The sequence below is a fragment of the Falco punctatus genome, assembly GCF_963210335.1.
Source record: "Falco punctatus genome assembly, chromosome: 2".
NCBI lineage: Eukaryota > Metazoa > Chordata > Aves > Falconiformes > Falconidae > Falco > Falco punctatus.
The window spans coordinates 80,516,901-80,541,283 of record NC_137581.1 but is presented as its reverse complement, the minus strand read 5'-3'; the positions used below and the strand labels follow the sequence as shown (position 1 = coordinate 80,541,283).

The 24,383-nt window shown below is 41.8% G+C and overlaps 1 protein-coding gene and 1 long non-coding RNA gene across 2 annotated transcripts in view; one reads left to right on the top strand and one right to left on the bottom strand.

The window, feature by feature from the left end:
- The window catches only part of LOC308059510, a 45,348-nt gene extending 38,006 nt beyond the window's left edge, over window positions 1-7,342 (top strand). The window contains exon 2 of the long non-coding RNA XR_013926277.1: window positions 471-7,342. This is a non-coding gene — a long non-coding RNA (uncharacterized lncRNA). The remainder of the gene's footprint in view (window positions 1-470) is intronic.
- A 644-nt stretch (window positions 7,343-7,986) lies between these two features.
- The window catches only part of PDXK (pyridoxal kinase), a 51,168-nt gene continuing 34,771 nt past the window's right edge, over window positions 7,987-24,383 (bottom strand). Inside the window, exons 4-11 of the mRNA XM_080376971.1 lie at window positions 24,028-24,111; window positions 22,053-22,099; window positions 19,761-19,846; window positions 18,916-18,961; window positions 16,167-16,278; window positions 14,659-14,795; window positions 14,026-14,092; window positions 7,987-13,265 (exon numbers count right to left, since the gene is read on the bottom strand). Coding sequence (XP_080233097.1) covers window positions 13,153-13,265; window positions 14,026-14,092; window positions 14,659-14,795; window positions 16,167-16,278; window positions 18,916-18,961; window positions 19,761-19,846; window positions 22,053-22,099; window positions 24,028-24,111 — 692 coding nt within the window. The 3' untranslated portion in view covers window positions 7,987-13,152. The remainder of the gene's footprint in view (window positions 13,266-14,025; window positions 14,093-14,658; window positions 14,796-16,166; window positions 16,279-18,915; window positions 18,962-19,760; window positions 19,847-22,052; window positions 22,100-24,027; window positions 24,112-24,383) is intronic.

The following is a 24,383-nucleotide window of genomic DNA, read 5'->3' as shown; positions in this document are numbered from 1 at the left end:
CTGAAAAAGGGGTTTAATATTTGTCCAGAAAGAAGGTAATACACACATAAATGTGTTGTAGTAGTCAGTAGACTGTCAGTTTCAATTAGACTGCATTTATGTGGTGGGGTATGGGGAGACTGGAAATTGTTTTATTGCATTGAATTGTACTCTAATACGTGGTTTTTGCAACTTGAAATTGTTCTGCAATAGAACAGAAACTGATTCCATAACAGAGTTTATGCACTCAGGCATAAGCAACCAGGCATGCTTCACCTGATATTCTGTATATGCTCTCTACTCTATATACGCTGTATATCCAAATCAAGAGATTTTTAAAGGCTTTAACTTTCTGTGATAAAATGGATACAGTTCCTAAAAAATATTTTGGAATGATTTGATTCCTTAATATGTGTTTTGATGTATTATTCCTTTTTTTTTTTTTTTTTTTTTTTTTTTTTTTTTTATGGTCTTGCTGGGGGAAATTTCAGGATCCAGAGATGCAGCATTTACTTGACAGTGAAAATTGCAGCGTGTCACTGAACTCCAGCACTGTGGTCACTGGGGAAGGTAGACATGGGACATCAGCCATCAGCTTCCTTGGGGCCTTGCGAATACCAGTGAGTACACGTGCTATTCTTGCCTGTTCCTTTAAGAATTGAATTTTGCCTTAGAATTCATATTTCCCATGAAGTTCTAGATGTGGGAACAGTGACTTTTCATTTGTGGATGCTGAAATTGTAAGGGGCCAGCTGTATCGGCTGAATGCTCGCAAGTCCGTGAGGCCTGACGGGATGGGATTCACCCCAGAGTGCTGAAGGAGCCCGCAGACGTTATGGCACGACCCCTCTCTATCATCTGCCAAAGGTCTTGGGAGTCTGGGGAGGTCCGGGCTGACTGGGAGCTCGACGACGGTATTCCAGTGTACAGAAAGGGCAGGGGGGAAGACCCAGGGAACTGCTAGTCCAACCCCAGTTCCTGGAAAAATTATGGAGATTATACTCAGTACTGTTGAAAGACGTTTAAAGAATAATGCCATCATCAGGCACAGTCAGCATGGGGGCAGCATGGGATCACCAAGGGAAAGAAAATCCCGTTGAACTGATTTGATATCCTGCTGTGATAAGGTCACCCAGGTGGTGGGTGTAGTTTTTCTGGATTTTAGTAAGGCTTTTGACGCTGTTCCTCACAGCATCCTTCTGAACAAGTTGTCCAGCTGTGGGATGAGCGGGTTCACGGTGCGCTGGGTGAAGAACTGGCTGAAGAGCAGAGCTCACAGGGTTGTAGTGAATGGGGCTACACCTGGCTGATGGATGGTCACCAGCGCCGTTCCTCAGGGCTCAGTTCTACAGCTGGTCCTGACCAATACATTCATCAGGGATCTGGCTGCAGGAGTTGAATGCACCATCAGCATCTTTGCTGACGATACCGAGCTGGGAGGTGCCACTGACTCTCTTGAGGGACGAGAGGCCTTGCAGAGGGATCTAGACAGATGGGAGCGCTGGGCTGTGGTTAATGGGATGAAATTTAACAAGGCCAAATGCCGGATTCTGCACCTAAGACAGTAACGCTGGGCACAAATACAAGGTGGGAGGGGGGGCTGGGGGCAGCCCCGCGGGGAGGGATCTGGGGGTGCTGGTCAGCAGCAGGCGCAGGGTGAGCCAGCAGCGTGCCCCGGCACCAGGAGGGCAAACGGCACCCCGGGGTGCCCTGAACACGGCATAACCAGCCGGTCAGGGAGGCGATTATCCCGCGTTCAGTGCTGCAGCGGCCTGACCTGGAGCACTGCGGGCAGTTCTGGGCCCCACCGTTATGAAGGATGTGAAGGTCCTTGAATTCATCCAGAGGAGAGCAACAAAACTGGTGGAAGGGCTGGGAGGGATGTCCCGTGAGGGGTGGCTGAAGACTGTGGCCATGTCTAGTTTGGAGAAGAGGAGGCTGAGGGGCAACGTCATTGCTCTCTACAGCTTCCTGAGGAGGGGAAGTGGAGAGGGAGGTTCTCTCTCCCGGAGATCCAGTGATACCAAGCATGGGAAATGTTCAAAGCTGCACCAGGGGAGGTTTAGTCTGGACATGAGGAAGCATTTCTTTACTGAGATGGTGACCAAACACTGGAACAGGCTTCCTAGAGAAGTGGTCGGTGCCCCAAGCCTGTCAGTGTTTAAGAGGCATGTGGGCAATGCCCTTAAATAACATGTTTTAACTTTCGGTCAGCCCTGAAGTGGTCAGGCAGTTGGAATAGATGATCCCAGTAGGCCCTACAAGTATACTCTACTCTAGTATTTTGTTCTCTCCTATAACAATGGATGTAGTCAGATCATTAGCAGGGAGGCACCTTGATCATCCAAGAGCATACCTGCACCTGGGATTAGCATTCATGAAGTGTCTGCATTAGCCATGTAAATGAAATTTAGTAAATCAAGGCTCACAAGACCGGATCAGGAAGGTCTATAGCTGTCGTCATACCTCTCCTCTTGGCCTGCCCTTCAAAAGACCTTTCGGGAGACCTAACGCACCAGCAGCTGGCAGGCTAGTCCCCCTTCTGATGCTGGCCTGAGATTTACTGCCCATTCTTACCACATAATTTATAGGCAGTGAAACTTCAATAACTGCAAACAGAGGCTACTTAAATACCTCAGATCCCCAGAGGAATCCAGCATGTTTATTCCTCACCGTGAGGTTTTGAAATGTCCCAGCATAAGGAGGATTAAATGCTTCCCTTCTGGATTTTAGGCATTCCTTACAATAATTATTTTAAATTACCCAGAGCCACAGGAACCTTGCAGGGGGCAATTTAGCAGTTAATAGCAAGGCAGTGCATTGAGGAGTGAGATTTCCTTGGGTGGGAGTCTGGGGAGGAAAGCTCAGGCTGGCTGGTTGCAGAGGCCACTGCCCTGTGCTGCAGCTCCTGGAGGTGGAAGGCAATCGGAGGAGAGGTAACATGCAGCAGGACGGCCACAAGGCTCAGCTCCAGGACACTCGCAGGAGGCATTTGTGAGAAAGGGGCAACATGCCAGCACAGAAATCCCAGTTATCATCTCTGTTAAAGCTGGCTACTCCCACTCAACTGGGGGAAGAGAAACACCACCCAGGAGGGGGGGAAGAAAAAAACCCACAAACATTTAGGAAAGGAAATGTATTTTATTGAAAAAAAAGAAAAATTACATTTCACTTATACACCATGAAAATACTGAGTTGTATGTAATTTTCATAAGAAGAGGTTAAGACTTTCACAAGAAAACCACATTCTTTATTACAGTATTACTCCACAAGATGAAGCTCTGGTGGCATCTGCACTAAGCGTTTTCACCACACAGTAGAGCAGGGCTAAATGTGCTTTGGGCAAAAACCCTAAATATTGGCCGCCTCCGGGTGCTACTCCCTGTTGAAGACATGGCGCTCATTTGGTCAGTATTGAATTCTTTCTGAATTAGAGATAAATCTCAAATTTCCTCTGCTTGCATACTACTTAGGCAAATTCACGGCTATCCCTCCCTTTTATTGTTAACAATTTTGGTTTGTATTTCCCATTCAGCCATCTAAAAGCATATTAAAACAGCATATAGGCTGTCACACTCCCATTTTCCAAGAAAAAAAATAATACTGAAAGGGATATATTGCACTAACAATCACTAACAGCAAATGCCAAGACCACTGGATGGTGCTATACTTCCCAGCGTCTCCTTGCATCGTTGCACCTCCAGCAACAAGCCCTACAGTTTTCTTCCCTAGCAAGACCCATGCTCAGGTACAGTCCGTATTAGGCATGTGAACACATGTGCTGTACTAAATGCAGGCCACAGGACAGGAGTGCCTGTCCCCAGGTGGTATCCCAACACCGCTTGTAGAGGTGTATCACGAGAAGCGTGCCGTGGTCCAAGCTAGCTGTGACAGGCCGTATCGCATCACTTGGCAAGGCAGCTCCCGAAAATCCCTTATGGACTAGAGACCTTTGGTGTGGTAAGATTTAAAAATCGGTAGGCAAAAATAAATACTAATGCCACTTAAATCCCCAAGTAACTTCCCTTATTTATTTATTTACTTACTTTTGTGATTTCTTTTTTTTCCCCCTTACTCAAAGGGGACAGCAAGGAAAAGAGCCAGACCTGGACGATTCTGACACCATGCAAGTGCTGTGAAAGCAGACTTGAAACTTTCTCCACCTGGACCTTCCTACTACGTTCCCTAGTTAGATAAATGCTTTATTCTATGCCGTTTTCTACTCTGCTAGGCACAAGCACCACATATGTCATTCAGAACAGTCACACAAAATCTTTTAGCACTATAATGCTAATGTTTTATATTAGCATATAATATAATGCTAATAATTTGTGATGCAGGGGATGGGCTGGATCGAGACCACCAAACTCAGATTACAAAACCTGCAGCTCTTCTTTCAAGTACCTAGCTGACAAAGACTTGCTTCCTTTACGGCGCACCTTTGCAATTAATTTCTGCTCACCCAGCATCTCACCGCCAGGAAAAGAGGCACCCCCATTCTCCCCCATTTTGTCCAGCTGCATCTTCCTGACCCCTCCCTAGCAGCAGCACAAGCACTTATCTGTTTGCAGGAGAGAAGGTTAAGGGAACTAAGGATGAAAGCTTCAGGGGGGTTGGCTGAATAAATTCCCCATTGGTTTTAGCTCCTTCACCCGTTAAGGGGACAGGCAAGCACCAGGACCAGCACAAGTGATGGGAGAGGAAGGTTAGGGCACAGTTTTATGGTGTAGCTGAGCTGGCCAAATTAGATCTATCATAGAAGTCGGTAATTCTTTACCTTTTGTTTCCAAAGAACAAGAGCCTAGCGTAAATCATCTGAATAATTCACTTTTAGAGTCCCTTGTTCTCCATGACCTATAGATGAAGTCTAGGGAACTTACATGGCTACACTAGGTTCCAAAAACAGGGAGGAGAATGAGTACCCTGCAGCCTGGAAAGCAGCGTGCTGTTCATCACACGCCTTTAAGTGCACACAGAGTTGTGCTAAACCAGACCTTTGGTCCGGCACTTTGAAATGAACAGCCCAACAACTGCACACAGACCTCACCTCCCACTGGTTTAGAATAACTCCGCCACACTTCCCCCAAGGGAGGGTGCAGGCAAAACAGCCACTGTGCCACCACCACGGGTATATTGCGCCCACAGATCCCCAGAGGAGGAAAAGCCAGGCACAGCAAAGCATACAAAACATAGCTGTTCCCTTCCACAGCCTCTCGCCTCGACAATGCATTACTCATCTCGGTGCTAGTTTTCTTGCTAACTCGGCAAAACAGAAGTACTTCTCTTTAAATGTATCCTGAACACTGGAGAGAGAAACTGATAAATTCTCTGCTTTTTCCAGCAGCGATTTATTCGGAAGAGTGGTGAGGTTGCTGCCATGTTTCTTACAAGAGACGTAATAAATGATGCTTAGTTTTCTCAGATCACCAACTGTTGCGGTAGGATCACAACATTCAGCAGAGGGCCACACACTCTGCAAACTGATTTATATTGCAGACCCTTGCACTTTCCAGAGAACCTCCAAATGACAACCAAAAAAATAAAATCATACAGATGGCTGTGCTTTAGCCCTGGTCTTCCAGCCATAAGAAACAAAGCAAAGACTCCAGTAACTATCGCAAGATGAACAAATCATCCTCTGATTTTCAAACGTGCTAACAGCTTGCCTTTTGACTGAATGGGATTTTGTTGGTAACTCAACTCTTCTGAAAGCTAATATATGTATGAGTTTACCTTCAGATCACCCTACAAAAATTCTTCACATTATTACAACTGACAAACTAGGGGGGGGGGGGAGTGGGACGCGGAAATCTTTACTTTCTCCCATTTAGCTGACTCATTATCTGTTGCATGCATTCAGCACAAGCCATGAAGTTAGCTCGGCCAGGTTCATAATATGTGAACAACCTAGTTTTGTTCCAGTCTCTTGGCTTCTCCATTTATATGTTGCTAAAGATCCCCCCATCTTATTTAATTAAATAAATCCCTCACCTGTGTTTAACCTGCCTTAGATATATTTGATGTTTTATTCCAATACAAAATCTAAATTTCAGGCTTACGCCACAAAACTTACCTGATTTTACAGTGGCTAAGGTAGCAATATTTAGGGTTTTCTTCTTAAACAATGGTATCTACCATTCTATTGCCTCTCTCTACGATCAAGCATACAAGCCTTACTGTAGAAAGAACACAACTTGTAACCGCCAACCAGAAAAATACACAAACACTACAAAAGCCTACAATTTCATTAGAAATTAAATCATTTGCTATTACACAGAACTTCATTGTTTTTCTGGCATAAAACTCATTGAATTACTATATACGCCTTGAGGACAATCATTAAAACGTGTAAACATGTAACAGGTCCACCTAGTCAGTACAAAGCACCACACAAACTTTAAGTACATAGAAAGTTTGCTCATAAATATTTCTTTGTTAACAATTCAGCACTAAAAAAATATTACTTAAAAAGGCATCTTTTATTAAGTTATTCAGTTTGTCCAGGGCTGGTGGGGCTGTACTATCCCTACTATATTACAGCCACCTGACTTTCTTTCTAAACCATTTTACTTTTCTGGAAGAAAAGGCTATGTGTGGCTGGGACCCAAAGCTTCAGCACAATCTATAAAAATATAATTCTTTAAGACCTTCCGCTCACATCCCGAAGGCCTACACAGCCAGCCCCCAAATTCTGTTTCCCACCCCCACCACATTGCAAATAAAGCTTCAACATACACACACACACACACAGAGTACATCTATTACACTCTTCTACACACAGATTTTTCTAAATAGCAATGCAACCACGAGGGCAATAGGTAAGGGGTACATGTGATTTCAGTGGTAACATATGGCACAGCCTTCTCATATTGCTGGTTTTCTCTGTCTGAATCATGTGCTGCCTCGTTCACTGCTCTGCAAATTGTGGATGTATTACTAATATTTGCACTGTGGAGGCACCAAGTCAGGAATGCGTGCTTACTTAGGAGCATACTTGGGAGCATCCCTTTTGCCTCAGGGTCCATTGCTGCTGGAGCAGTAGAAGCATCAAACGGGTGTCTGGTGGTGCTGGGGCTGTCACCTGACACCGGTTTCCTGATGAAGCAGATGGGAGCTTTCCTAGGCTGTTGAAAGCCAAACCACATTCTTCCCTTCTGGAAAATACAAGAACTAGCTTGGGCCCTCCTAGAAAAGCATACTGAGAATAGCAGCTCCCTTGCATTCTGCATTCAATGCCCTTCGCGGGGTGCTTAGGGCACACTCCTCTGGTTTCTGATTGAACCTTGTGGATTTACCTTAAATCTGCTCCTGCATGCATGTATAAACTCACCGGTTTTACTCTTTTTTAAAAAAAGAAAGAAAAGAGCTATTTTCAGGGCTGTGATCGAACATCTCAAAACTTGGTTTCCATTGCTGGTATGTGTCTTTAATGGATGTGTTTTAGAAAGCTACAGAACTGTTTAGCAGCAGGCTCACTTACCAGTAGCAAATGTCTTTCATGAAGACCAGCTCTCTGAATACCCTTACCCTGTGATTCTAACAGGAGTTGAATGACTAGTCAATGAGCCAGTAAGGCTGCAATGAGATGTAAAAGAAGGGGTTGTGCTTCCATTTATGAAGAAGTATTTTGCTTTCAGAGTGACTGAAATTTGTAACATGTATCAGCTTCTAAAAGTACTCTGTAAATGGGCAAGGAGAGGTGGTTTTCTTTAGTATGAACAGAAGCCAAACTTCTCCAATGGGCATAAGCGTAATGATCTCCAATAACCAGTGCTCTCATTAAACTGGACACCTGCTCTCTTCCTCCTTAAAAACACTGCCATAGCAGAGACACCACAGACTGCTGACAGAAGCACCTGTTCTGACATGCAGGAACAATTGTTTCCTACTGTATAGTCCTGTATGCTGTAACCTACGCAGGAAGACAAAAATTCTGTGAAAGGGAGTGCAGCTAAATGCTGCACAAGAAACAGACCTCAAAATGAGTTATGGTTCCATACTAGGATATAACTAAGGAAACCTTTAATTACATCCACTTTATTCAGCAAAACTATTCAACTGTTCTTGTTCTGTTTAATTCTGAAATGATTAACATATTCAAAAATAGGATCTAACAATTTGTGTGTCCACAGTATATTAAATGTAGATGCTTTTATTACAATCTTTCTTGCCACATATTTTAAAATAAAATAAATCAATACAATCACTATAACAGTCTCAGACAACAAATTAACACCATCCAATCAAGACATAGTTAAGATACTCAAAAAGGCAGTATGAGTAGCTGGAAACCTTGGTCCTCCGATTCTTTTGTATAACACATTGATTATAGATTTCTCCTACTTATGACAAAAATCAGCAAACAGACATTAACAATTCATACTGCAGATTTCATAAATGTTTATATGGAGTATGAATAGCATTGATTTTAGCACAATGTCTTTATGTATGTCTCTCAAAGAGGTTCATGGGAATTTTAAGCATGTAGAGACTAATCTGAGCCCAGAATAGAGGAGATCACTTGTAAACAACTTTTGGTCCCTCCTGCACGATGGCTCTGCAAATGAGTGCACTTGCAGTAATCAAAATGGCTGACCACATACACTGCAAAGTTCATTCCAGAAAAAAGGGATCCAACACAAATTACTTCCAGTAAGCAAAAAGAAAGAATGGTGGGGAAGCCGACTGGGTACAACATTCACCACTCCCATGCGCACACATGCTTCAGCATCAGAAGTGCCCTTCGCTTATAACTTTGCATGTACACATGGGAGTATGCGTGGCAGTGAAGTCAGTCCTTAACTGGTGAATGCTGGACTGGTGGGCTACAAACACCTTTCACGCTGTTAGGACGGTTATGGAAGATTATCCATTAGTTACTGACTCCACTCTCTGGGCTAAAGTGCTTGTTCTGTAATCAACTAGGACCTAAATTAGTTTAGACCAACCATTTTTCTTTAGCTAAGGATCTGCAAGTGGATCAGACAACCCTGGCAAGTCTGCTCCAAGCCATTAAATAAATAGTGGGCAGCTGTCTAATACTGAAACACTTTCTAGCTGCACCAGAAAGACAGTAGGAACTCAGAAACAGATACAGATACTACATGCAGGAGGAGAGGAGGGAATAGAAGATTGTACAGGACTGTGCTGAGTCTTTGAATTTTGCTCTGCAAACATTATGAAAAAGCGCTGTGTAAGTGAACAAATAAAAATGCATCCAAGTATTAAGTATGTATACCTTGACATTTAAAAATACCTGTTAGCCTGTTGTGACTACAAAATGTTAGCTACAGAATATATTTACAGAAAATTTCTGATGTTTGTTCCTGGCCAGAGATCTTAAGCCCAATTCTTCACTGAAGACATTAAACCTGACCTAATTTAGATCAGGTCAGTGGGAATTTAAAACAGGTACTACATGACCAACTCCCAGGGACTTGAGCAGAAGAAGCTAGCAGCTCATTGCTACAGAATCCAGCTACTGTAAAATACGAACTCTTTTTTTAAAAAAAACCACATGGATATGTCACAGATTCTAAGGAACATGTGAATTACTGAACTGATCCATTCTTGGAAGCAGTGGGAAGAGATTACACCTGACAGGTATAAGCTGCTCCAACAAACATATCACTTCCTCTTTTATAGCAAGATCAAGGTTTTAAAACCTTGTTTGCAAGGTAGCTTTAAGTCTCCTAAATTTCAAGCTTCTTCATTTCAGAGAAAACCAGCCCTTGCCTTCCTTTCAATTCCCTTGCGAAAGTCTATTTCTTTTATTGGCAAAAAACCATTGTGCTGTCTCACACTTACTAAAAGGGCTTTTCTGTAGTACATGCTTACAAGAAGTAGGGTTGCTTTGACAGTGCATACTTATTGCTGCTTAAAAAAACCCTAAAAGGCCAGTTTTGAGCATCTCTTTCCTGTTGATCCCCTGATGTGAAAAACTGAAGAACCTCAATTTTACAGCAGGGATGGCCACCATATCACTCTCAGTTTGGCCCCATGACTGTCAACGAAGCTAATGCTGGTGCAGATGGTGTTGGGCAACCCACAGCCTCACGCTACAGGAGACAGTGCACCACGAGCCACTTCCAGACCCAGCTATGATTTTGTGCTACAGCCATGGGACTGCAGGAATCAAGTGTCATTTAATACATGTGAACAGCTCCTGGGATTCATCTAATCCTTTGCAATCTGACAGACACAGTAGAGGTCTCAAAGCTTGGCCATCTGAAGACTTTTGTTTGTGCCCCATAGAGGCTGCAAAACTGGATACAGCTGGGTGAGGGTGTCAAGCAGAGTGATGCAAAGTCGACCACAATATGTACAGGCAGGGAAGTTCAGTATGTTGATCCCTTCTTCACAAGAGCATGGTAGGGATTATGCACTTCCATGTGAAACAGTCTAATTTTAAAAGATAAATAAACTCATAGTTTTGTTGGGAATATGGCATGCAACGCTTCTTTAATCAATGCTAGAAACAGTTAAAATCCTTTTGTGTTCAACATTTCAGTGTTGAAATACAGCACCAGCTACAGTATTTAAATACCTTTGCTGGAAGCAACTGTCTTAAAAAAGGCAATTGTATTCTTGGCACAACTGCCCAAGCAAAAAGCACCTTATTCAAAAAGTGGGCAAATTACTAATACTAAGCTATTTCCTTGCCTGTCTGGAAGTTTGTGTCTCAGGAAGAAAAATAAAGAAATATTTGCATCAATTTAAAAACACAGCCCTGCAAAGAAAGGCAATTTTTTTTGGTTTTTGTACCTCACAGAATGGTTCAGGTTGGAAGGGACATCTGGAGGTCGTCTAGTTCAACCCTGCTTCACCAGCGGGGTCAAGTACAGCAGGTTGCTTAGGGCCATGTTCAGTCAGGTTTTGAGTATCTCCAGGTAATTCCACAACCTCTCTGGGCAACCTGTGCCCGCATTTGATCACCCTCAAAGTGAATTATATTTTTTTCATGTTTAAATGGAATTTTCTGTATTTCAGTCTGTGCCCACCACCTGTTACCCCTTCGTTGGGCACCACTGAGAAGAGCCTGGCTCCTTCTTCACTGCCTCCCATCAGATATTTATACACACAGTTAAGATAGTTCATGTCTTTCCACATGTTGGATATCATCCATTGAGCTCTTCTCTGTTACTGACTGCTGATTTTAGCAATTGTTCATATCACCAAAATTATTATTGCTAGAAAGTTATTTCATGGCAGTGGTTACTAAAAACTATGGCAGTAGTTTCACATTTTGTAGGTAATTTCTGTTGGTTTTTTCCACCCTTATTCTCAATTTGTATGAAAATATTTTTTCATTTTTAATGCCAAGTGCATGAGAGGGAATAAAAATTATTATTAGTTGTTGAAAGTGAAAACCTGAAGTTTGCCGCTTACACTTAACTGCAAAACATTTTCATCCCTTAAATTTCATTTCATTCTGAATTTCATTCAGAGATACTGAAAACGAGGAATTTCAGAAATGTCTTAATTAAGAAATCTTACTCTATGAAAAAAATCTATTCAGCTAAAAATCCACTTTAAGGATAAATTACTGTTCTACTAGGTGAAAACAATTAACTTTTACAACGGCAGAAAATCCACAAAAACGGTGGCATAAGTGAAAACTTCAGTGGCCAAAGCAATCTCCAAACCACCTCTTCTGGACACTCCCAAGTTAAGCAAGTGACCTTATCAGTTAGGCAGGTGTGATGAGGCAGATGCAGGAAAGGCGACTGGGAGATACCCAAGAGTGAGTTTCCTGAACATGCTCAGGTAACCAAGAAAAACTCAGCCCTTTCCTCTAATGCAAATTTGCTTCATGTCACTGCAAGCAGAAATGCAATTTTTATCTCCCTACGCCTTCTAAGACAAAGCTCATTAACTGAGTTTGGATTTAATAACACACTAGACCTTATCTTGGGAGAAGCAAAAACCTCAGTTCCATACAGAAATCATACGGAAGTACAAGTGGATAGTGCCTGTCAGCATATCTGCCCTACAGGTACACTACGTGCTATGATATATAGGAAGCCAAAATTATTAAGACTCCCATTTTGAAACCTTATGAAGCAGAATTTTGAAATAAAGATGCATTAATAATATAATAATGCATTTCTGCCATCTTTAATCAGCATAGGCTGCAGAAACTTACATTATGAACAAATTAATTTTGTATGTTTCACTACATCTGGTAAACGTATGTAACTTACTAAACTTTACTGAACTAAAAATATTACTTTTGCCACATTGCTTCATTGATAAGCCTGTCAATAGTGCTCGCTATTGTTAAATGGAAGTGCACTACGTAGTCTGTAAATACATAGACCCATGAAGAATGAACTAGGGTAGCCAGCTTTCAGGGCAAGAGCGGCTTTCTCTTTTGTCCTTACAGAATATTTGTCCTTAGTTAAAAACTAAACAAAGAATCAAACCTGGCCTCAGAGGTAGAACTACAAACTTCTAATTAGTGCTACTGAATAAAGATACTATCTTATTAATGAAGATGTTTCTGGAGCAGCTTTTGGAAGAAAATCATGTGGGCACCCACAGACATTAGAAATAAACAGGCAGTACCTGCAAAAACTGAAACTGTGCAGCTGTTCATAGACAAGAAACAGGAGCAGTTATCAGCAACATGAACAACACCTCAAGGTCACTTCAGAGTACTTAAATGCCAAACGTCTTCAAAGTACTCCTACACACAACTAAAACTTTGTGTGTAGTTTTAACCCTGCTTAGTTTCATAGCAGCTGAGATACTGAATACCAGAGTAGGTAACCAGGTACCTCCAGGAAGAGGGAGCATGGAGCCAGCTCCATTGGCACTAAATGCCATCCTGAAATATATTTTCCAGTCAGTCAAGCATTCCATTAGCAAATTCACATCGAAAGTCTTTGGCAAGGCAGGAACATTGTACTCTCTTGCCCTGGGTAATCGCACAGACAAATAAATTTGACAGCCATTTTGATACCTGGTAATACGCTTCTATGCACACTAACTGTTTTTTTGTTTTTAAAACTGAGCAAGGCCAGCACATATGTTTGAGAGTGGATATCTGCCTATGCTGGGCACTATTTCATGAAAGTCAGGTTTCTGTCACAGATCTAAGGCAAATATTACAATTTACAGGAAAGAAATGAGGACATCAATACATTGTGCGTTATTGGAGACGTACAGCCTTTATAACACTGTGGCTTTCACTATGATGTCTGGGTTTTCTATGTCCTTTTTGCTTTGGACCATTCTCAGTTCCAGCTGGGCTGAGTTTGGTTTGTTTCCTTCTCCAGCTTGGGCTAAAAAGATGACATCAGAACATCAGTAAAAACAGTCGTATAAAAAGAAAAAATTTGCATTGTTCTGTTACTCCACCATTTTTATTACCCTCCTCCCCTCCCCAGTCTTCCTTGCTAACCCCTGCTAAAGGCTTCTCAGGTGGAAGATCCAGGTCAGCACTGTGATTTCCTTTAATTCCTGCTCCGCACCTCTCTCCAGGAAAGAAATTCAGCTCTGCTGTTAATTAGAAAGTCACACAGACATGTTCTAAGAACCCACAGATCCCATCTGGATCACTTTCAGAATTGAAAAACATGGGAACTCCAAGGGGAGAGAAGCTGGGGAAAAAGAAAAAAAAATTGCTCTTCACAAGGCCAACACAGCAAACATACAGCTTATTATTAGTTGAAAAACCCCTCTCAGTACTAAACACTCAAAGGGAAAATGAGTGAGCTGCACTTGAAACAGCAGCTCTCTTGCAAGTCAAACGCAGCATTTCCTCAAGTTCTTCCTCCACTGTTTTGCAAAGCAGCCAGGCACAGCCAGCATGACTGTAGTCCCGCTACAAGCTGAACAGTGACATCTTCAGTCAGGTGTTGTCAGAAACAGGCTTGGAGGACACAGTAAGGAAATGCACAAAGACTACCAAGCTCTCCCGTAAATTCTCTGGCTGCTTCTGCACTGAGGGCTACCTTCAGTTGGGAAACCCAGAATGCTCTCTAAATGCTTCTTCTGATGCAAATCCAGACAGAACAAGGGAACAAGGTTTGAATGAATTACCTTTCGCACTCTTAATGGTCCTTTGCAGAACATGTTGCATGGCTGACACAGTCTTTTCACATGCCACCTGCATTAACATAATTAATTCAGGTTTCAGTAAAAGTTCAGCTGCCTAGCTTAATATTATTATTTCAAAACACTGTTCTTAAGAGGCAAACAACTGACAAGATGCAAACAGGATGACAACTATGTAATGTAGAATTTTGAGGGAAAAAATTTAGGCTTTCTTAATTCTCACAAAACAGGTATTAGAAACCATACACCTGTATCAATAAGTCTATGTGCTTAAGGGAAAGAAACAGAAAAATCTGATAAATGATTTTTAGTGCCTATTATGAAGTGAGGGTAAAAAATACAGTTACAAACATACATACAGTCTCCCTCTAGACAGCACATCATCTTATTTGGCAAAATTACAAAATCCACATAACTGAAATGTGACTGTCCAGAGTTGTACAAGCTAAAATGTTTTGGCTAAAGGGAAATTCTGCTTTTTTTCCTCCGAGGACAGGAAAAAAAGCCAAGACAGAAGAGAGTATTTAAATAATACCATAGATTAAAAGTTGTGGTTTTTTTTTTTTCAAAAAGAAACATAGTGTAAATTTGCAGAGAGACAAGTAACTTCACCCATACCTTCAAATTGTTTGGATGCTTATGCGTCCATGCCAAAAGCATAGCAGCAAACAAGTCTCCTGTTCCAACAAAAACAGCATCCACTTTAGGAGACTCCACTCGAATCCTTTGTGTCATCTTGGTACCATCTGCTTTAGCTACAACACAGATAGAGTTAAGTAACAGATCCAGCAGTTAATACAATAGCACCTGATTTCAATTCCATTCGTTTGGAATGTAAAGGTACTAAGGAGTATTGTAAACTTTCTACCAGCTCTTTTAAAAGGTACAACCTTTCAAAACTTTGCCAAGTTGTGACAGCATTTACAACTTACATATTGTACATACTTCACTTAAGAGGGAGCAGATAGCTAGCACCTCCGTTTTCATGAAGGACGGAGCCACCTGTCTTCATTTAGGAAGCAGCAGCAGCTTGCTCACAAAACTGCGTATTTATGGAGACTGTTGAATTCTAGATGGGGCATGCCAAACCACAATCTAGAGCATCTCTGGGTTGTACAGAGGCACAAAGGCAGCTGTAGACATCAGCAGAGAATATCTGATCCATATACCATATTCTAATCACCATTAGAATGGCTAGACTTATTCCAGACCTAGCATGTACTGACCCACCAACTGGTTCTTAGTGGAATCTGTTTTAAATATCAATATTTTTTTGGTCTCTCAGCTGTCCAAAATGTGATGCCCACATTTACAGCCCTTAGATGAACAAGAAAATGACATCATATGCCATCTCACATAACTATGCCCTTCTCAGGTAAAAACATCCTGTGACAGTCCAAAACACAGTGAATCTTGGTGATGGTATAAAAGGATATATAAAGAAGAAGCAGAAGACATTTTACAACCTATCGGGGAAAAACAATCTGCTAACAGGACAGTGTAACTTTTCACAAAAGCATTCAAAGTGTTCACAGTTCCTGTTTTATACCACTACCACTTGTCAGGGCCACTACAAGGGGTGTTAACAGCCCTGATCAACCTCACCTGGGACATCTTACCCCCAGGCAACCTCTGCCCACTTGCCGAGGAGCTGCACAGAAGCTCAGGCCCAAGTGCGAGCATCCTTGCCTGAGCTATGTTGTAGGTGTGCCTGTGTACAGCCCTGCTGTCCTCACTGACTGGATCGTCCACATTAATCTTGGACCTGGCTTGTCTCACATTTCTCTGATGATCACTGGAGTGTCAATGGGACCCGTCTGCCACCCCTACCCCTGCCATTTTAAATATCACCTTATTAAAATACTGTGGGGACTTGTGCCCTGTTGGTGAGGGCAGGGCTCTGCCTGTGCTATGATCACGCTCAGCTCCAGCTTGTCTTCCCTCATGGAGCAGCCCCGTTCTTACTGCTCTCTGGTATTACTGTAGGAGAAGAAGTTTGCTTAGGGATCTAAGCTCCTTCCATGCACTACCAATGGGTCTGATCAAACTGCTTCTTAGAAAAGTAACTTGAAAGCACAGAACAGGTTAAAAGAACGTGCGGTTTAACGGAGGAGATCATGACTTACTTTTTCTGTGGCTTCCCAGAGCAATTAGGTAGTCATTTCCTAGAGGTGCCTGTAGATCTGAGCTTGTGATCACAACAGTTTCTGGTCCCATGGCATGAAGCATATCCATTACCTTTCCGTGTGCAAAAAGGCAGGAATCAGTGACTGCAATATGTGTTGATTAAACCTTGCATCATTCATAGTACTGAGGACTTTTGACAGCAACTTATTTTGGCATCTTTTGTAAAGAGAAAAAGTAGTTTCTACTCAAATATTTAATTTAATTAGGGGAATTAACTTAAAATAGGGGAATCAAAACATACATACATACAAACTTGTTAAAATATTCAAGCATCTCTATTATCTTTGGACGCTCCTCTGAAAAGGTTTCAACTATGATCAGAATGTTTGTCTGCATCATGTTTTTAGAACACATTATCAAAAGAATAAGAGAACAAATATACAGACACATCTTGAAACAGGCATCTTGAAACACTCGCTAGAAAGCTACTAACTCCAGATCATGAAGTTTGATTTACTTACTACTTTAAGAGTTAGCAAAAATGAAGAGTTAAAGAGCTAAATCAGAGGCACAAGTGTGTCTGTCTCAATCTTCTTTTCTCATTCTGTTTCAAACTTCAAATTACACCTGTAAATTATATACCTTTGTATTTCCACTCTGCGTGTTCCCTACTTAAACTCATTAATACTCTACTTCTGACATCACAATTGGTTGCTACAGAAGGTATTTTGGTTTCACAGAAGAAAGAATGGCTTCAATAATGAATTTAGCATAAAACACAGATAAAATATTAATTCTCCCAGAAGACTTTAACTAAAAATCCTCTCAGGCTAGCTATGACTCACAAGCAGCTGAATGATAAGGAATTATTTCTGCTATTTTTGAATTCTCTATCACTTTTCTTTCTCGTCTAAGACTCCAGGTTTCTTCAACAGCCAGACCTCTTTGCACAGACATCAGCTGGGTTTTAAAGAAGCAGTAAATCCACCAGCATATGCTGACATAATCAACATGTGAAGTAACACTAATCTCAACTTCATTTCTCAGTCACAGTTCCCCAAGAATGGAATTCAAGAACTAGTATTTCTAGTTGTAGGACTTAGCCTCTTTTCTACACTAATATTTCATACTTAAATACATCATATTTAGTATGACTGTACTGCTGTCACTAGTCTTGCTAAAGAAAGGAATGAAAGCATGTCACCATGGAAAGTGATGCCAGAATTCGTACCACCTCCAAAGGGGACACATTCCAGCATGGATTATTACTCACACAGATAGATCTACATATGATATGCAGTGGCAGAGACAGATTAAAATATCCTGAAAGCTACTATTTTAAAAATGTTTCCATTCCTAAGTATAATTCTATCTCTTTAGAAGAGATTCTTTTTTAAGGCCCATCACAAATAAGAGCTATTACGTGAATCAGACAGACTGTCAGAAAACTAACTTGTAAAATTGCTTAGTCCACGCAACTCATGTTTACTGCTGCGATATGCAAACCTAAACTAATGGCTGTTCAGCTAACAGTGCTGTTCTCAAGACTGTGTTTCCACTGGTGATGGTGATAAATAGAAGAACTGAATTAGCAGCTAGTGGCACGAAGCACACAGTTCATCACCCTCATGCAGCACAGGGTGGGTAATGTAAAACTGGGGAGGGGTGGGGCTGGAGTTAAAAGAGCTGAGATCTTTGGAGCTGCTTCCCACCATGAAGCATAGTAATCAATCAATGTTGCATGAAATTGCTGGAGGGAAAAAAAGCCAAACATCTGGGTGGACAGACCCCAGCTACTCTCCAGGGTGCCACTGATGTTTGTTTAAAGACTTTGTGTTCCTTTCAAGTTCAAAATCAAACTGGAAGAAATAACATCAGTCCATTACGAAAGCACTTGACTTGTCAACAAAACAAAGAGCTCAGCCCTTCTCAAAACACCAATAAAACCATATTCCTATTTCGTCCTTCACCGCTGAGCCCTGCAGCTTTTTATTTCCTTCAGTTTGTATAAAAGGATAAATCCTTACACCTTGATGCAGTGTATTTGCAGACCATCTATCATTTCTATATGGTGATGACAGCAGCTATCAGTGCTGTGAATTTGTACCAGCAAGTACCCACAGCCCATCACTCCCAGCCTGGTTTCTCATCTAGGCAATCTACCCCAGGTCTCATCCCCTTTAAGTCAATTTAAGGAAGAGAAGCAGTGCACCAGCAACCACTGTCAGGAAGAGATTCAGAAACCCTTGTAAGCATTTGCTAGCAAGCTCTCTTCGTTGCAAGCAGCCCGTATGGGAGAACGAGGAAAGGCGGTGCCACAGCTCAGCATGGCTGTCGCACGGCTCACATGTGGACAGCAGAAGGAGCGAGTTGTGCAAGTTCCCAGCGCCCAAGGTCACCCGGGGGGGGTCACCCCAGCCAGGCATTCCCACAGCGCTGACAACGTGTGGTTACTTGCCGCGGGTGCGGCTGCTACCCCATCTTACACCGCAGGAGAACAGGCTCATAAAGATCTACTCATTACCACAGCAATGCCTTTAGCTGTAGTTCTTTGGGGAGGTTTCTTCAGAAGTCTGACACTAGAACAGAAAGTGTTTTGCGCCTGGAGTGCACAAGCTTTGATCATAAATGGAGAGAGAAAGGATAGAGGTCAAAGTGACTTCAAGGTTAAAGACAAATGGCAAACTGCAGCACTGCAGGCAGGACAGCAGAAAGAGACCTTACACGTCCTGCCCCTTACCTCCTTACCTCTAAAGCTTCTTTTTCTGTGTGAATCTTCCTGCCCGTGAGTAACCTGAGAATGAAACAGAAATCTTAAGAAACCACAAGTTCTCCAGGCAATTGCTGCTTTATTTACTCTTTTTGAAGGAGGAAAGCTTGGACTTCACCATACAGGCCTAAATGGTTTGTAGCTACACGGTCTGCTGTGCCAGACCACTGTGTTTAAAAAGTATGTGCACAGATACACGGCGCTTCCGAAGTGGACTCACACCAGTCCTAATCTGCCTCCTGCAGAGATTCCTGTATTCTAGAACTCCCTCACAAATGCCTTCCCTCCATCTCCCACGTAGCTGTTCCATCCCCATACAGGGGACAGCGCGTGATGTATCACAACAGGTTACCTCCTGACCAAAGAGTCACAGCTACATAGACAGGACAGGCAGGAAGGATTTAAATTCTTAACTCCTAGGAGGTGTTGCGACGGTGGTATTTCCAAATTTAATTTTGGGGGGCTGAGCCAAACTATTTCAGTTTTGATATTCTGACATATAACAAAAATATTCCTAGGAATGGGTAAGGATGGGGAAAGGAAAAAGAGGTATTTTTTCAACGTGCCCTAGGTACAGGCCTCTGGAGATAACAAGAAGTAATCATGAGAGACCAGAGAAAATGAAATAATCTTTTCCTCACATAACTCCCAGATTTTTTATTGATTTCAATATGGAACAGTTGGAGATTTTCTGAAAAGCACAACTTGAAAGTAACAGCTAAAACCCAACACGTGCATGTATATTGCACTGTATCAAGACAAGTAAGAATGGGTATCACACTCCCCCAAGTTTATTTGGCTATAAAAGGAAATAAGTACTTACTCAGCTTCAAACTGGTTAGGAGTAATTATGTCAGCAACAGGTACAACTTTGTCCCTGTAGACTGGGAGGAGATCCTTGGGCACATACTAGAGGAGAAGAAACAGCATCAAGTGTTATCAGCAGCATCTGAGAGGTGGGACTGCAACTGTTCTTCCCTCAACTGCCATCCATGCTGTCACTGAGTAACCTGACAGCTCCCAGTATACTATTATGCAGCAGTAACAAGGGGGCAGCGCATCCTCCAGCTGGTGACAGCACAACCAAGAGCCCTTCTTACACTGGAGCCAATGGGAAGTACTGCTAAGCAGACTGGCCTAAACTGGCAGCATCAAAAGCACGTGGTACCTGGATGAAGAATTTCTGGATTCCCTCTCAAAGTGACAGAACAGCGTGAGGAAATACCGTGCCCAACATGGCAAACCCTTTCTCATGTCCCTACCTCGGAAAGAAGATACTTTGTTGTTGTACTGCCAGCATAGAGGCCTTTTGCTGCAGCAGTGCGTGCCCACCTCGATTGTGTTGCATTTTGGGGCTTAGGAACAAGTAATATCTGTGGTACCTGTTATTTTGCCTCCTTCTTTCAGTGCAGTATTTCTAGGGTGTGCTGTACACCAATGTGTGTGAAGAGGAATCAGATTTGTAATTTGTTTGGTACAACTTAATCTATAAAGCAGTGCTGGTAAGGATGTTAAAAATATTTTGCTTGTGTTGCACCCAGGTCTAACAAAACGCTAGCATACTTTGCTGCCTGCAGAATCAGCTCTTCAAGTAATAAGGGCCAATGCTCCCCGTTCTGCCTGTCTGTTCCATCTCTATCCCATCTTCATTAGCTAAATACAGCCCATCAGCAAAGGGAGACTGGCTATCTAAGCAGGTGACATACACCAAAACGTAACAGGAGCCCACTGGCCTGTATGCTCTTCAGACTCAAAGCTGAAGCTGTTCTGGCACACACTGGAGCTCAGCTGGGAGTTTGGGTTAGATGGGTACAGGAGTCATCTCACCTGCTGCAACTCAATTTAACAACACCTTTTATTAAAATTAATTGTTTACTAGTAGCTGATATTCTTTGGCAGAACCCCATTTGCTAAATCAGGATTGATACCTCCTTTTGTCCATGTTTTATCTTCTCTGTTAGTCTCAAGCTAAGCAGGGCAGGGTGCATGTATACATGTGCCCATGTGTTACTGTCTTCCATTCCAACTGTATCAGCAACAGGTACAACCCCACCACAGTGTTCACCACTAGGTGCTACCAGCATACCCGTCATACTGATACAGAGCTCACTCATGCAGGAGTGGTGAAGTGATGATGACACCGGGACATTGCCTTGAGACAGAAATGCAAGACTAGGTCACATCTAAACCAAGGCATTTTAAATAATGATTTTATTACTTTTTATGACAGGAATGAGTTGGTGTGTTGCACATTAAATAGACTCCTCTTCTTCAATCTACCTTATCTTCCACCCAAAAGACAGGTAGATCCATGGTTATGACTTTTCCCAAGAGCTAAAGCTTTGCAAGGTGGGTCTACAGCTGCTATGTATCTGTCTTGTTAGAAAAAGCCATGGACAATAAATATCGCAATGGACTTAAAATAAAAGAATAGAGCACAACAACAGTGGCACATTTATTACAAAGTGCTATCTCATGATGTTTTATGAGCAGGTAAATTGTAAATAGTACATGGAGGAATTCATAGTGCATGACTAGCTTAAGGCAGAAGAAAACATAAAATATCATTATTGCTGATGACTTCCCACATCGCGTTTTTACTGAAGTTATTTGCAAGTTTGGCCCAAAAAGGAACATTTCTTGGTCAGTCTGGTACTAGCACATAGAACCTTTCTGTCACTGACCACAGCCCAATACCTAACAGCTGTTGGATCTCACACAAAGTGAGTCATCTTCATTTAGGTTCAAGTGGTATGTCGATTCATGCCATCACTGATAATGCCAGCCAGGCTACCAGCCAAAACAGCTTTTGACAGAAGCTGAGGGAACTTCAGTGAGACAAGGAAGAGGAATATTGTCCTGTAGACAGGCTCTGTATTCCCCCTGTTGTCTCAGCAGAGAGTTAGAAATAATCACAGAGCTATGTAGTCACCATTCTTCCCAGATACTAAACTCATTCAAAGACAGGAAATTAAAGTACAAACTTACTTGATGCTGGGATCCAAAACCACATTTAAAGTAGCTTAGTTTTGGTGTTTAAAAATAAATAAATCTTTATACACCTTCATATAGTACATATTCACTATAGAGAGAATCCAAACAGGTAAGTACTAACCATAGAGCCTTCTCCATTCCATTTGTCACCCATTACTGGATCGCATACTGCAACAGAATAAATCTAGCTTTAGAAATGGGGTACAGTTATAGAGACCCTGGTAGGAGGGAAAAGGTTTGGGTAACAGTAGTGGCTATGTAACAGCACTGAGCACCTGATCGCTTATATACTCTCACAGCTCTTGCAGCATACTCAACCTGAGATTTTTAAGTGGTGGCTGCCAATTTTGAAAGAGTGGGCTATGAATCTTAAACAACTGTCAGAGGACTGTAGTCACCCTCTTCTTCCTGCTTCCATGTTATTATGTCTGAAGGTGATGAGAGAGTCTGAATGCTCAGAGTAAAGGGGCTTCTGTTGTACAAAGCACAGAGAACCCTTCCCTTCACTCCCCAACCTAAAATGCCAGAATAGTAGCATGGTGGGGAAAAAACACAAGAGAAGCTAATAGCTATGAAAAGAGTCCTAATTTTCACTTTAGTGTAAAAAGATACATGCCAAACACACACAGCAAAATGCTGTGTGCACACATAAAAAAAATTAGGTGTATTACAATAAAACAAGAAGAAAAACCATGCCAATGTACATGAGCTCATAGTTGGTGTAATACTACTAATAATAATACATTTTTGGCATAGGTTCTGAATCATCAGCAGGATTAACATATTCCAAGTGCCCTCAGTTTCAAGGCAAGGATGGAAACAGCCTAGCCTTGTACTTTTAAAAGGAACATTGTTCATTGTAGTAAAACGGCTTTTAGCAAAGTAAAAAAGAAATATAAATCCAAAGTTATCAAAACAATGCCAAATCAATATTTAAGGAAGTTTCTGTGGGTAAGAAGAGGATAATTTGTTTCACATTTTAAAAGTGCTTTCCTTACATTATAATCTATTTATTAAATATAAAGGATATTAGAAGCCCAACCATGTTCCCAGCATCTGACTGCTTCCTTCCTTTTGTACAGCTAGATGTTTCTTTCTGCTTATGCTCCAACAGTTTTTAGCTTTCACTTACCAGTACAAAGCTCTGGAGAACCTGACAATGCAACAGTATTAAATCAAGGCTAAAACCCAACAGAACACCAGCTCATGAAGATCTCTCTGCTACATTTTTCAGAATGATAACTGTGCCTTGTTAAGTCAGATATCACATTGCACAGTATGACACCTTGCAAATCCTGCAAACCATTCTAGATGCTTCTTGACCACATAGTTTACTGAACCTAAAGATGACAGGTTCAAACCATCATTTGTAGCTTTTCATCCCACTAAATCCCCACTGACTTTGCCCTGTCATTCTAAACATTTTGCTCACTTCAAGCCTATGATGGTTACATTCGAAAGTTCTGAAACAGTCAAGAGTCAGGAAGGAAAGAGGCGAATCTTTTCTCACAGGTTTAAGCCTGACGCAACATGTTAAAGACAGTTGTTGCTACAGTCTGTTGCTCTTGAGTGCTCCCAGGCAACCTTAGCGGAGGGCATCAGAGGTAAAAAAGCCCTCCAGAGGTTTAAGCTAAATTATGAAGCTTATAAGGCACAGTAAGACATTTCTGGGATATAACCTGAAACCATGGCAGGGCAACACCTGAGTCCATCCTGCTTTTCACTGACTTGGAAATCTAGGAGAGGCTTCAGCTATCAGCACTTAGATCCTATGCTTCTGATCTACAAACAGCAGCAGCCAGCTGGGATTTTATAAGCCCTTCTTTGATACAGACTATCAGTCCTCAAGGCACGTTCTCCTTTGGACGGCATAATGCAAGAAATATACTGAAAGGCATAAAATCAGAAAGATAAAAAACCAACTCCCTCAACACTTAAGCAAAGCCAAAACAGAATTTCACTGCAGCCTCAGCTGCTCAGAGCACAAGACGATTGCGAAATGCTGCGTAACATCAGATCAGTGTTTTCATCCTAACACAAGAAAAAGATGGGCAATACAGTGATGAAGTAGAAAGGATTATAATACATGTCCTTACCATATACTAGGTTAGAATTCTGTTGCTTTAACTCCTGGACAATATCCACCACCATTGCAAGAAACGATGTGTCTCTTGTATATCCTTGGGAAAAAAAAAAGACACTTTTGAAGTCTATTTTCATGAACACTTTTTTTCCCCCCCCATTTTGGATAGGAATGCTGCATGCTTCTCATTCTTTGGAACATTGCATTTTTAGAACAAAGGCATATTTTATTCAGGAATAATAGGTGGAAAACAAATTCTTGCACAACTACAAATATAACCTTAAAAATGCATTTACTAAGTATGTTACATATGTAGGGTTCATACAACTTCAATATGCTTGAACATATATACAAAAAGGTCAGGCTGAA